The sequence below is a fragment of the Papio anubis genome, chromosome 16 (genome assembly GCF_008728515.1).
Source record: "Papio anubis isolate 15944 chromosome 16, Panubis1.0, whole genome shotgun sequence".
In the NCBI taxonomy this organism is placed as follows: domain Eukaryota; kingdom Metazoa; phylum Chordata; class Mammalia; order Primates; family Cercopithecidae; genus Papio; species Papio anubis.
The window spans coordinates 28,716,349-28,730,729 of NC_044991.1; the positions used below are offsets into that span (position 1 = coordinate 28,716,349).

Consider the following 14,381-nt stretch of genomic DNA (forward strand, 5'->3'; position numbering starts at 1 on the left):
CATCATTGGTTATATAATTATAAGCAAGTACATTTAATGACTACAGACTGTAAACTTTCTTTGCCATGTGGCACGGTTAATGTACCTTTTCTTTCTATCTCTATCTACTATATCCTAGTCTATTTCAGTTTTCTCACAAGTAGCAGTTATTTTCATTCAACTCCCAAAAAGTTATAAGACAACCATGCTCAAACAAAATGTGTTAGTAGTATAGTATAAACCTTTTTTTCATTTCTAAATTTGTGTTATGAATTGTTAAATAATTTTATTATCCAGTCTTGATGTCTGAAAACATCTTAAAATAGAGAAGTTCACGATATTAGATGCTGTATCTTTCTTCGTATAATGACAGAGGACTTTAGTTCTTTTCTCAATGTTAGGAAAAATTTTGCTTTAAGACCAATAAAAACACAAGTTTACATAAGCTGAGAGCATGTACATATAGCTACTCTGCGGAAAACGTATTTTGTGATTAGAGCTATTGGGATCATCTTTTGAGAATATTCAGGCTATATAGGATGCTGCAAATTTATTTTCATGGTTGCTGTAACTGGCAAGGCAAGCAGATGATAGGCCTGTAGCTGTTTCATGATGAGCACATCTCAAGGAATAAAGAAAGGCCTTCACAAGAAGAGGGAGGCAGCTGGCACAATAATGCATCATGAACACAGATTCAGTGGCTTCTGAGAGTCGTTATGACACCTGCCTTCTTCTTCTTCTTTGTTTCTATCTCATGTAATCCAATTTCAAGGAAGTGTCAAAGTGTTAGGGATGGGGAGACTCTTTTTTCTCTTTCCTCCAAATCTGATGAGGTCCTGACTTACTCATTGCTAAAAAAAAATAAAGAGAGAGAGAGAGAGGACTCTGTATATTTTTAAATGAAGAATGTTATTTTTACCTAAATCGATCTGGCCTGGTATATGACAACATAAAAAATCTCAAGGATAGGCGGTGGCTCAAGCCTGTAATCCCAGCACTTTGGGAGGCCGAGATGGGCAGATCACGAGGTCAGGAGATTGAGACCATCCTGGCTAACACGGTGAAACCCGTCTCTACTAAAAAAAAATACAAAAAAAAAAAAACTAGCTGGGCAAGGTGGCAGGCGCCTGTAGTCCCAGCTACTTGGGAGGCTGAGGCAGGAGAATGGTGTAAACCTGGGAGGCGGAGCTTGCAGCGAGCTGAGATCCGGCCACTGCACTCCAGCTTGGGCGACAGAGCGAGACTCCGTCTCAAAAAAAAAAAAAAAAAACTCAAGGATAGAGCCCAAAAACTCGCCAACCAAGCAAATAATTGTGCTGAACCCCCTTTGACACTCTGTAATTGGATGTCCTGGGTACTCCCAGTTCTTAGTCCTTTAATACCTGTTATTATTTTTCTCTTAATCGGACCTTGTGTCTTTCGTTTAGTTTCTCAATTCATACGAAACCGCATCCAGGCCATCACTAATAATTCTGTATGACAAATGCTCCTTCTAACAACCGCACAATATCACCCCTTACCCCAAAATCTTTCTTCAGTTGAATCTCTCCCACTGTAGGTTCCCACGCCGTCCCTAATCCCACTTGAAGCAGCCCTGAGAAACATTGTCCATTATCTCTCCATACCACTCCCAAAAATGTTTGCCACCTCAACACTTCGCCACCATTTGTTTTATTTTTCTTATTAATATAAGAAGACAGGAATGTCAGGCCTCTGAGCCCAAGCTAAGCCATCATATCCCCAGTAACCTGCACATATACATCCAGATGGCCTGAAGCAACTGAAGATCCACAGAAGTGAAAATAGCTTAACTGATGACATTCCACCATTGTGATTTGTTTCTACCCCACCCAAATTGATCGATGTTCTTTATAGTCTCCCCTACCCTTAAGAAATTTCTTTGTAATTCTCCCCACCCTTGAGAATGTACTTTGTGAGATCCATCACCTATCCCAAAACCTATAAGAACTAATGATAATCCCACCACCCTTAGCTGACTCTTTTTTCAGACTCAGCCCACTTGCACCCAGGTGAAATAAACAGCCATGTTGCTCACACAAAGCCTGTTTGGTGATCTCTTCACACGGACACGTGAAACATATGGGATGACCAAAAGTATTTTCCACCTGAGCTGCCTTGCCTGCCTGTGTGGCAATGACCAGGCTAAGATGTTTATCTTAATAGCTCAATATAAATATTGGCTAGATAGAAGGTCACAGATTCAGTGAAGAGTCTCAGATCCTTGTTCCAGGATGGAGAAATGCCTGCAGAAATTTTTCCTGATTCTGGTTTTGGTGACAAGAGGGGGGAGTGGGTCTAGAGGTCATAGTGTGGGATCAGACAAGAGACTTGTGCCTTATTTCCCTGTGGGGCAGATGCTCTGATTTAGCATTTGGCTCCTTCCACACCCTGATCAGTAATCATCACCCTCATCCTCAGACAGAAACCCAGAGTAGTAAATGAGGCCAAGTGGCCAGACCGGGAACAAGAGCCTAATAGAGAACCCTGCAAGTTGGGAAACAGCAGACATACTTGTTTGGGGCTTTTCATGTGAGGTGGTGGGGTCAGGCCACATTATCCACATGACTCTGCTGCTTGTTCCAGTGCAGAAGGAGGTGACCCTTAGCACACGGGACACATCACCTCTAGCGTGGAGCTGAGACAAAGAGGGCGCAGCCACGCCTGCATGGTGATCAGTGACTGGTGTTTGTCATTTACTAACTCCTGCTACTGGCATGGGAAGGGCCTGTGCTCTCCCTTCTGCTGACACCCACCTGTGCATTATCTTAAGAGAAAACACATAAAATACACAGTAATACAATAATACAATATGTCTGCAATATGTATCTCCTACTTGCTGAAATTTTTAGTTTCTGTGTTCAGGTTAGTAAATATTTCACCATTTGTTCAAATTATCTCCTGTATTGCTGAATTTTGTGGTTGTTTTATACATACACTTGAAGTTTATCATTTTGATGAGAGCAGAATAATAAACATTCTGAAATATGTTTTAAATTATATAAGAAAAAATATGTTTTACTGTATTAATTATAAACTTGATAATTTTATTCTAATGAATATTTTAAATGATAATTTGATTTTATTCACATATTCTTGCTATTAAAAGGTTAACTCATTCAGAAAACCATTTCTGCTATTCTGACATCTTTTGCCTCTCATTTCTTTGATTTGTTTGGATGACACATTTAAATTAAAGAGTCTTTAATTTTAAATGATTGTCAGTACACCAAGTACTGACAATATGTAACAAATTCTTGAATTCTATTATCTAGTAATTTTTTTTTAAGACGGAGTCTAGTCTCTCTCTGTCGCTCAGGCTGGAGTGCAGTGTTGTGAGCTCACTACAACCTCTGCCTCCCAGGTTCAAGCGATTCTCATGCCTCAACCACTTGAGTAGCTGGGATTACTTGTGTGTGCCACCACACAAGCATGCATATATATATATATATACACACACACACATAAAAAAAATACATATTTATATATGTATTTTTATATACATAAATTTTTTTTGGTAGAGATGGGGTTTAGCCATTTTGGCCAAGCTGGTCTCAAACTCCTGGCCTCAAGTGATCCACCTGCCTTAGCCTCCCAAAGTCCTGGGATTACGGGCATGAGCCACTGTGCCCAACCTATCATCTAGTAATTTTGATTAAGAGAAACTAAAAGCAGCCCAAACAATTATACTAGCGGTCACTGTTCTAACTGTTGGAAGGAATGGGTGACTTTTAAGACTGGCTGCTGCTTTACATAGGTTACAAATGACTATTTACTACTTTTTCACGGATAAAGTCCCTGAACTTCAATAAAGCATTGGGGGAGGGGAATATTTAAACCATTCCTTTCTTCTTTTTTTTTCTTTTTTTCCCCCATTTCTTTCTTCAAACAATTGTTTTGTTGTTGTTGTTTTATTAGATCTAAAAAGGAAAAAGTCGTCACTGATACATTTTGCTTGAACCAAAAGGCATAGAAAAACAGCATGTAACTATTAAATTTCTAAGAAAATTGAGGTAAAGAGATGAAATCTTTAGTTCTAAGTTTGTACACAGAAGGTAAATTCGCTCCTCTCTAAAAAGTGAAGGGAACAACTGTGTACAAAATAATAAAATAATTCAAGCCCTTCTCGTAAGAATATACCTAGAACTTTGCTAGAGCTTGTTATTCCACAAGAGCACTTAAAATGCCAGTCCGTGCAACTGGTGCTTCTCTCTTCTCCTATCCATCTAGGCAGTAGTTTTCATGTATTTCTGGCTGAATGTCACAGACAAAGGCCAAGAAGTTATTCACGACTTCTTCCCTGTTCTGCTGGAAGTAGGTCTGGAGGATGGCCATTTTATCCTGGGTCTCCTTATCCACTTCAGTGCTGCACCTGCCATGGGATCCCAGTGCCGCAGCTTCTTTGGCCTTGAACTCTTTCTTCCTCTGCAGGTAGCACTGTTCAATTTCAGCCTGAGCTGCTTCCTTGACCTGCTTCAGCCTCTGGTTCTTTTGCTTGTGGGCCTCTGACACCTTCTCAGTGGCCCACTTCTCAGCCTTCAGCAGCTGCTGGATCCCCTGCAACTGACTGGTCATGGCGACAGCGATTCTGAGACTAGCTCAGAGGACCCTGGGATCAGCCAACCCATCCAACCACAATCTGCACCTGCACCCTGCCGCCCCTCATCTCTTGCAAGTAAGTCATCACCAGAGAGATGAAATGTTAGAAGTTATAGCACAAAGTGAGCACATTAAGTATTTTAAAAATCTTTTAAAATGTGTCTTATAAGTAATTTTACACAGTACATAATGTATTCATATGTTACATATCAACAGAGCTATTTGGACAGTCAGATTTCCTTCAGATTAAAGATGGAGTTGGCATTTTTTAAGAAAGTGTTTTAAAACTATTAGGGGAGGCTGGGCGCGGTGGCTCACGCCTGTAATCACAGCACTTTGGGAGGCCGAGACGGGCGGATCACGAGGTCAGGAGATCAAGACCATCCTGGCTAACATGGTGAAACCCCGTCCCTACTAAAAAAAATACAAAAAACTAGTCGGGCGAGGTAGCGGGCGCCTGTAGTCCCAGCTACTCGGGAGACTGAGGCAGGAGAATGACATGAACCCGGGAGGCGGAGCTTGCAGTGAGCCCAGATCACGCCACTGCACTCCAGCCTGGGCGACAGAGCGAGACTCCGTCTCAAAAAAAATAAAAAAATAAAAAAATAAAAACTATTAGGGGAGTTTCCATAGTGTGGAACAGTACTTCTTTATAATGCAATATTTTATGTGTGTCTTTAAAAAGTCAAGTAGGAAACTAGATCCAGCTCTGAGAAAAACACTTTTGACTTCATTTACTTTTATTTATATCTGATGCATACTATAAAGTATTTGCTGTGAGTGTCTTGCAGATACCCTTAACTAAGAAAAACAGATATTTCTGGATATACATTACAACTTAGATTACCTTTGTACACTAACATTTATGGTAAGAACAACATGTTAAATGTTGGCAAATCTAAGAGTGCTCAATTTGACTGTTCATCCTGACACTCACAGAACTTACTCCGGTGCCCACTAGACGCCATTTCCATCAGGATAGAGTCTGTGTCATTCATCAATGTATGTCTAACACCTGATATAGGAGTACATGGCACAGAGTGGATTTTCAATAAATGTTTGTCAATTAAACATTTTCACCAGTAAATAAACAAAACACCTTCAATAAATGGCATGAGATACCAACTATTTCATCATGCAACACTGGGAACTTCTTGCAGACGTTCTCAGACTGCTTATCCTAAGTGGATCAAGAGTTACACAAAACTGAGTTCCTCCAAAAATAAATAAATTATCATCATGGGAAAAAAGAAAGGCAGTAACATTTTATTCTACAGAGGTAATAAGTAACATTTACAACATAAACTAAATGAAAGCCACCACAGTACTAAGACAATTCCAAAACTATTGTGTTTCATGTATGTACTATAGAACCCATTCTCATTCTTTTTTTTAGTGATAATGTTTCCCCTTTTTCAGTTTTATTTATTTCAGTAGTTGTGGGGGAACAGATGGTGTTTGTTTGCATGGAAAAGCTCTTTAGTGGTGATTTCTGAGATTTTGATGCGCCCATCACCCAAGCAGCGTACGCTATACCCAATATGTAGAATTTTATTCATCACCCCCCTCACACCCTTCCCCTCGAGACCCCAAAGTCCATTATGTCATTCATACGCCTTTGCATCCTCAAAACTTAGCTCCCACTTATAAGTGAGAACGTGCAATGTTTGATTTTCTATTCCTGAGTTTCTTCATTTAGAATAACGGTCTCCAACTCCATCCAGGTTGCTGCAAATGCCATTATTTTATTCCTTTTTATGTCTGAGTAGTATTTCATGGTGCATATGTATATACCATATATATATATGAGATCACATTTTTGGCTGGGTGCAGTGGCTCATGCCTGAAATCCCCGCACTTTGGGAGGGCAAGGCAGGCAGATCACCTGAGGTTGGGAGTTCGAGACCAGCCTGACCAATATGGAGAAACATCGTATCTACTAAAAATACAAAATTAGCCAGGTGTGGTGGCGCATGCCTATAATCCCAGCTACTTAGGAGGCTGAGGCAGGAGAATCACTTGAACCTGGGAGGTAGAAGTTGCAGTAAGCTGCGATCACACCATTGCACTCCAGCCTGGGCAACAAGAGTGAAATTCCTACTAAAAATTAAAAAACAACTTTTTCCTTATTCACTCATCAGTTGACATGTATCTGTGCTGGTTCCGTATTTTTGCAGTTGTAAATTGTACTGCTATAAACGTGTTCAAGTGTCTTTTTTTTTTTTTTTTTTTTTTTTTTTTTTTTGAGATGGAGTTTCACTCTTGTTGCCCAGGCTGGAGTGCAATGGCACAATCTTGGCTCACCGTAACTTCCACCTCCCAGATTCTAGCGATTCTCCTGCCCCAGCCTCCTGCGTAGCTGGGATTACAGGCATGCACCACCAAGCCTGGCTAATTTTTGTATTATTAGTAGAGACGGGGTTTCACCATGTTGGCCAGGTTGGTCTCGAACTCCTGACCTCGTGATCCGCCCACCTCGGCCTCCCAAAGTGCTGGGATTACAGGCATGAGCCACCGCACCCAGCCATAGTCTTTTTCAAATAATAACTTGTTTTCTAGGAATTTATCCCTCTCTCTTGATTTTCTAGTTTGTGCGCGTAAGGGTGTTCATAGTAACCTTGATTATCTTTTGTATTTCTGTGGTATTGGTTGTAATTTTCCCATTTCATTTCTAATTGAACTTATTTGGATCTTCTCCCTTTTCTTCTTGGTTAATCTCACTAATGGTCTACCGATTTTGTTTCTCTCTTCAAATAACCAGTTTTGTTTCATTTGTCTTCTGTATTTTTGTTTCAATTTTATATAGTTCTGCTGTGATGTTTGTTATTTCTTTTCTTCTGGGTTTGAGTTTGGTTGGTTCTTGTTTCTCTAAGTCCTTGAGGTGTGACCTTAGATTGTCTGTTCATGCTCTTTCAGACTATTTAATGCTATGAAGTTTCCTCTTAGTTTTGCTGTATCCCAGATGTTTTAATAGGTTGTGTCACTATGATCATTCAGTTCAAACAATTTTTAAATTTCCTTCTTGATTTCATTGTTGACCCAAAGGTCGTTCAGGAGTAGATTATTTAATTTTCATGTATTTGTATAGTTTTAAGGGTTCTTTTTGGAGTTAATTTCCAGTTTTATTCCATTGTGGTCTGAAAGAGTACTTGATATAATTTCAATTTTCTTAAATTTATTGAGACTTGTTTTGTGGCCTATCATATGATTTATCTTGGAGAATGTTCTATGTGCTGATTAAAATATGGTATATTCTGAAGTTGTTGGGTAGAATGCTAGGTAAATATCTGTTAAATCTATTTGTTCTAGGATATAATTTAAGTCCATTGTTTCTTTATTGCCTTTCTGTTTTGATGACCTGTCTAGTGCTGTCCGTGGAGTATTAAAGTCCCCTACTATTATTGTGTTGCCATGTATCCCATTTCTTAGGTCTAGTAATAATTGTTTTATAAATTTGGGAGCTCCAGTATTAGGTGCATATATATTTAGGATTGTGATATCATTCTGTTGGACTGATCCTTTTATCATTATATAATGCCATTCTTTGTCTGTTATAACTGTTGTTGCTTTAAAGTCTCTTTTGTCTGATATAAAAATAGGAACATCAAAAGACGTTCCTCCATCTACAACCATGCAGGTGTCCCAGCAGTGAGAACAAGCACAAATCTGTCAGGAGAAACAATGCTCATGGATGCTTGAGAAAACTGCTTACTTTTTAGTTCTTGTATACTGAAAATTACTTTTGGCTGTTTTGGACTCTAGAACAGTGATTCATTATATTTATTTGTTATTCTATCAATTCTCAGTTGAATGCAAGACTCAAATGTCCTTGTCATTTGCAATATTTTAATCATGCTCCACAGCCTGACTTGCAACCCTGTTAATATTGAATGACTTTTGATCCTGCTCCAGTTCACACATTGAGCCCTGAACTCTTCCATTTTTTCCATGGACCATTATCAACTGAAATCTCACAGTGGGAAACCAATCTTTTAGAGCGGGTCTACTTCTTAGATTACCCAGTGCCATAGCCCAAGCATAAGATATTCTGGATAGACATTACCCAATAACGACTTCGTTTAGTGCTCTCATTCACAAATGTCAGAGTCCTGAAGCCTCAGATCTTTCACCACAAACTCTTTCAATGTCAAGGGCTCTACTCTGTTGATTTGAATTTAGTTGCTGTCCACGATGTCCCACAGGATTGGAGTTTATGCCGGTTCCTTCCAGATATGATCTGATTACTGCCTCCATACTGAACTCACTACTATAGACCTTTGGTAAGGCTTCTGGGAAGAAATGTGTGTATTGAATAGGCCAACATAAGTGACCCTCAGGTAGTGCTGGACCAGGGCTTACCCCATAACTGGTTTAAGTTTGTACAAAACTTTACTCACTGGTAGAAGCATTACACCATCACCTCCTGTGGCTATGATAGCATCCACCCAATAGACAGCTTCCTTCTCATGTTCATGGCTCTCTACTAGATTAACTTCAACTACTGCTTCCTATAATCTGTAATACATTCTACATCTTTGCTGCAAATATGATGTGGTTCAATAATTCCACTATAGCTACAGTCTTTCGATGCAAGCAGTTGCTTCCAGTCCTCCTCCAGGAGCTCTGCTTAATGGTACCACTGCAGTTGAAAATCCTACTGTGGGGTTTTAGCCACCACCACCCGGGAGGGGTGGAAACCATCATTGTGGTGGCTGCCACAGCCCGCCAACTCATATGGCTGCATCTGCCCCAGATGCCAATGGCCACCACAGTTACCACTGGGTCATGCAGGGGGGCATCCTATGCTTGGGTTTTGCAGTGCTGCTGCCAGGCCATCTGCACGTGAGGATGGCTGCCAAGCAAGAAGCCTTGGAAATGTCATCCTTCACCCAGCCAAGGCCACAGGCACAGGCTCCTGCCTCTGCTCCCAGCTTCCACCACTAGGAGTGTGGGTGGCTGATGCTGTCCTGGCCTGTAACTTCACCCGAGAAGACAGAGGTTAAGTTCAGGGACATGACTGGCCCATTAATGAATTTGTAGTACAGCCTGTTATCTTCTAGGTGAAGTATGTGACATTTTTACTTTTAAAAAATCAATCTGCATTTTGAAATATCTTTATTATTTTGCTTACTTCTGCTATTGATTCAACAGTATTCCAAGTTAATTTTTTATCTGGAATTTCATAATTTAATCTGAGTGGAGAGAGGAATCCTGCAGCAGGACAAATAAAACACACCGTATTCCTAGAAGAGAGACAGAATTTGGAAATAAGAATCACAGATATGAAATGCATGTGGAGGGTATGGCAAAATACATCTTTTGACAGTATTGGGCACATGGAATTATAATGACAAGGCAGGCAAGGATCGTTAAAGCCAGAGAGTGAATGTCCTTATGTGTCATAGTGAAGTGATTGATTTTTTTAATTCAATTGAAGTGAGTTAATTACACTTAAGAAGGATTGGGAACTATGGGGCATCACCATTGGGGACTTTCGCTGAGAGGTGGTGTGGCCAGGCCACGTTATTCACCTGACTCTGCCACTCATTCCAGTGCAGGAGGAGTTGCCTGTTACTTCCAGGTGACAGGCCTGGCTGAGTGAGCATAGATGGCATCCAGGACTCTGAAAAGGACTCATGGAACACACTACTACTGACACAGAGCCTGACACAGAGCGGGCATAGCCGCCTGTGCAAGCTGACAAGTTACTGGCGTTTTTCATTTACCATAAATCCCTGCTTCTGATATCTGAGGGATCTGGCCTATCTGCTCTGCTGACACCCTCCAGTGCACCTTCTCAGAGGAAAATCCATATAAGTTAACCACTATTTTAAAAAATAAAGCACTAACATTACTAATCTGCATGCTGTTGAATTTTTTTTTTATTTTCGGGGTTTTTTTGTTTTTTTCATTTTTTGTTTTTTCGAGACAGGGTCTCACTTTGTCACCCAGGCTGGAGTCCAGTGGCACAGTCTCAGTTCACAGCAGCCTCGACCTCCCAGGCTCAAGCAATCCTCCAACCTCAGCCTCCCTAGTAGCTGGAACTATAGGCACATGCAACCATGCCAGGCTAATTTTTTTTTAGACAGAATCTCGCTCTGTCACCAGTGCAGTGTTGCAATCTGGGTAACTGCAACCTCTGCCTCCCTGGTTCAAGCGATTCTTCTGCCTCATCCTCCCGAGTAACTGGGACTACAGGTGTGCATGCATCACCATGTATGGCTAATTTTTGTATTTTTAGTAGAGACAGGGTTTTACCATGTTGGCCAGGATGGTCTTGATCTCTTGACCTCGTGATCTGCCACCTCAGCCTCCCAAAATGCTGGGATTACAGGTGGGAGCCACCGCACTCATCCCTGCCCAGGCTGGTCTTAAACTCCTTGGATCAAGAGATCCTTCTACCTTGGCCTCCCAAAGTAGTTGTGATTACAGGTGTGAGCCACTGCACCTGGCCTGAATTTTTTTAATTTGGTGTCCGCAGATAAGAAAATGTTTCACCATTTGTTCAAATTTTCTTTTATATCATTTACAAAATTGCTAATTATTTTCTAATAGATACATTAAATGTTTGTTTTTTATACTGAGACAGAAAAATGTAAGAATTTTTAACTGTTTATAATTTTATCAGTTGTGAATTTGGCATTTTTAAATTTATTCTAATAAATTTTCAGTACAATTTATTTTATTCTTGGTAGATATTCATAGCATTCAAAACTCTCAAAATAAATGAATTCTGCCTGTATAATACTTGCGTCTATTTTTATTGCCTCTATTATTGAATTGGCAGAGACTCCAGGCTAAAACCTCGAACAACAGCTGTATCTGTAGCCATCATGTAGGATCCCAGATTAAAATGCAAACAACCCTAGTAACTTTTCTTTAAAAGTAATGATCCCCTCTAGTTTAAAGATAACAATCTGTAATGCGTTATGGAAGTATATTTTATTTCTTATTTTCTATATTTATTTTCATTAAGGCATGAAATGCAATTAAATTTAATGGAAAGCCTCATAACCATTTATTAGAAAAATCATGTTCATTTCAGTTTAAATCCTTTGCAATGAGAAAAGGACCAATAAAATGGCCTTAGGAAATCCACATTTTCCACCCTCACAACTGATCCCACCTTAATCCCTCTGGGTCATCATGAGATCCTCATGTCTGAGTCCCAACACTTGCCAAGTAACCTTCACCCTCTTCTTCCAGAATGTTCCAGGGTACTGACAGATCTAAGGCCAGTGTCTTAATTGTGTGACAAGTAGATAGGGTAGTTGTCATCTTTGTCTTCATAAACTGTCATGGATTTCTCTTGATCTGGATAATAAATCACACATTTGCGATCTTAACTCAGCCAGGAGATCAGGAAAACAGTCCTAAGGACTCAGATGCACAGACACAAGTAGGGCTGGTTTGTTTCTTTTCTTAGGGTTTTCTGTGCATGGACAGTCTTAAAATCTGCCCTCACTTGTGTTAGATCCCCTGAAGCACCTCCTCTGTCTTGTTGAGAGGTTCTCTGAGGTGACCCCAGAGCCTTGATCGAGTGGAGAAAGCTCCTGGACCCTGGGTGGCCAGAAGAAAGAGTCAGAGGAAGGGAGGAGGGTGGGAGCCTGAGTCTGCCCCAGCAAAGCTCAGCAGTGATGTTACTGCCATCTTCTGGTGGCTACAAGGCTCCGTCACCCCTCAGTCCTTCCCGTCTTGCCAACATTGTGTTAAGAGACACTGTTCAGGACAAGTACGCATCTATGGGAGAGGATCTCAGTGGAACCGTGATCCTGTGGAACAATCTGTGATTAGAGGTGGAGGATGGGGAAGGCTGAGCCCTGTGTCCTACAAAGGCCGTGAGAGCCAGAGCCACGGGTAGGTGAGCTCAGTGGGAGGGAGAAGGGATTCTGGAAGCCAGTCTTCCATGGGATGGTTTTCAGTAACAGATATTCATATGAACCACTAAATATACCCTAAGGAAACATGTTTTTCGAAATTCCTGAAGGGACATATCTTTTTTTTTTTCTTTCGTGGTGATGGAGTCTCGCTATGTGGAAGATACTGGTCTCAAACTCCTGGCTTCAAGCAGTCCTCTTGCCTCAGCCTCCCGAATTACTGGGATTATAGGCACGAGTCAGCACACCTGGCACCTAAGAACTTATGCTTTTCAAAATTCCTCCCAAGTCTGTCTGCATAAATCAACTTATAATTTTTGCTATGGCTTGAGATTTAAAAATCTGTTTCTGAGTATTTGGGGGGTTTTAGATGGGAATTTAGGAGAATAGGATTATGGAATATTAACCTGACATCATTTTAAATGGAAATCCCTATGAATAATTTTATAATAATAAAAGTAGGTTCTTCCCAAACATTAACACTAATGAAAAATCTCATGTGCAGGTGTTAAATACAGGCTATCTGGCACCAACACAAGTTTCTGACTTAGTAGGTTAGGTTGGAGAATTGCATTTTGAACAAGCTCCTTGAAAATGCTCCCACTTCAGTGATAAATAAAATATTAAGTCAGCCTCCATGATCAAATTAATGAATGAGCATATGCCTGTTAATTCTCTTTGAGTAAGAAGTGTCTTCCTGGGGCACAGGGGTCTCTGTGACTCACTGTGAGCTTATATATTTTGTAGATAATTCTCCTTCCACATTATTCTCAGTGGAGAGGAAGCACAGCCATGGAACAGTCACACTGGGGAGGTGGACACACCCGGGGAGAGACTGGGAGAGGCGCCTGGCAGTGAACCCCTGCATCAGAGACTAGGGCAAGGAGACTCCTCACTCACCGTGTTGACCATTTCCATCCTCTCACTTTCCCTCCCATCTGTAAGGGCTGAACTGTTGTGAGTATATTAAGAGGTTTTGGTTGCACTTCCTCATAGGTTTAAATCGCCGTGGAAATGCCACTACCCATGTAGAGCGTACAGTAATAATCAGATTCATCGTCTGCCTGAGCCCCCGTGATGGTGAGGGCAGCTTTGTTCCCAAGGATGGAGCCAGAGAAGCGATCAGGTACCCCGGAAGGACGAGTGTTTGTGCTGTAGATGAGCGTGCGCGGAGCCTGGCCTGGGGTCTGCTGGTACCAGCTGGGGTAGTTACTGGTAGAGACTGAGCCAGAGCTCAGGCCACAGGTGAGTGTGACTGTTCCTCCAGAGGACACTGACAACGATGGCTCCTGGGTCACCACAGTCTCAGAATCCACTCCTAAAATGAACAAGAGAGACACAGTTGTGATCATGCAGATGACAGTAACCTGGACCCTGTTTTCTGTGGTCCCCCCAAGGATAGAGTCCCTTCAAGCCCTGACCTGTGCCATAAGCAAGGAGTCCAAGGAGAAGCATCATCCAGGCCATGGTGGGGACACTTATGGAGGCCAAGTGCTCTCAGGCCTCTCAGCTGGAGTTTGTTTTCCTCAGGGCCTTTTCATGCCTCCCCAGACCCAATAGGATAAAAAAAGTTCTTTATGCAAATCAGCTTCCCCTGTCTTCCTGCCCCAGGTTTCACCCTGCTGTCCTGTGGGGAGACCTTGAGAGAGGCAGCTGCTGAGACCTCACACAGACCCGTGACCACACAGGGCTGAAACACTAATGAATAGGTGTTGGTGCCTTTCCCCAGATTAGCTCCCCCAATTTCTGAGTGGCCAAAAGATGGGGGATGTGTTCTCCCTCCTGCCACACAATCTGGTTTATGGCTAAATCTAACCCCATCCTTGTGAGCATTTTCTTTTTTCCCTGCTGAAATGCTTGCTGGTGTTTTTTTGGGAGTGAGTAGCAGGCCCCAGCATCCTTTGATTA

The 14,381-nt window shown here is 41.4% G+C and overlaps 1 pseudogene and 1 gene segment (V, D, J or C); both read right to left on the bottom strand.

Annotated features, from left to right (window-relative positions):
- Positions 1–3,602: 3,602 nt before the first annotated feature.
- LOC110740619 lies at positions 3,603–4,945 on the bottom strand (annotated as a pseudogene).
- A 6,645-nt stretch (positions 4,946–11,590) lies between these two features.
- LOC101019773 lies at positions 11,591–14,117 on the bottom strand. The segment is given in 2 exon segments: positions 11,591–13,791; positions 13,895–14,117. Coding segments are annotated over 2 exon segments (366 nt in total).
- Positions 14,118–14,381: the final 264 nt, after the last annotated feature.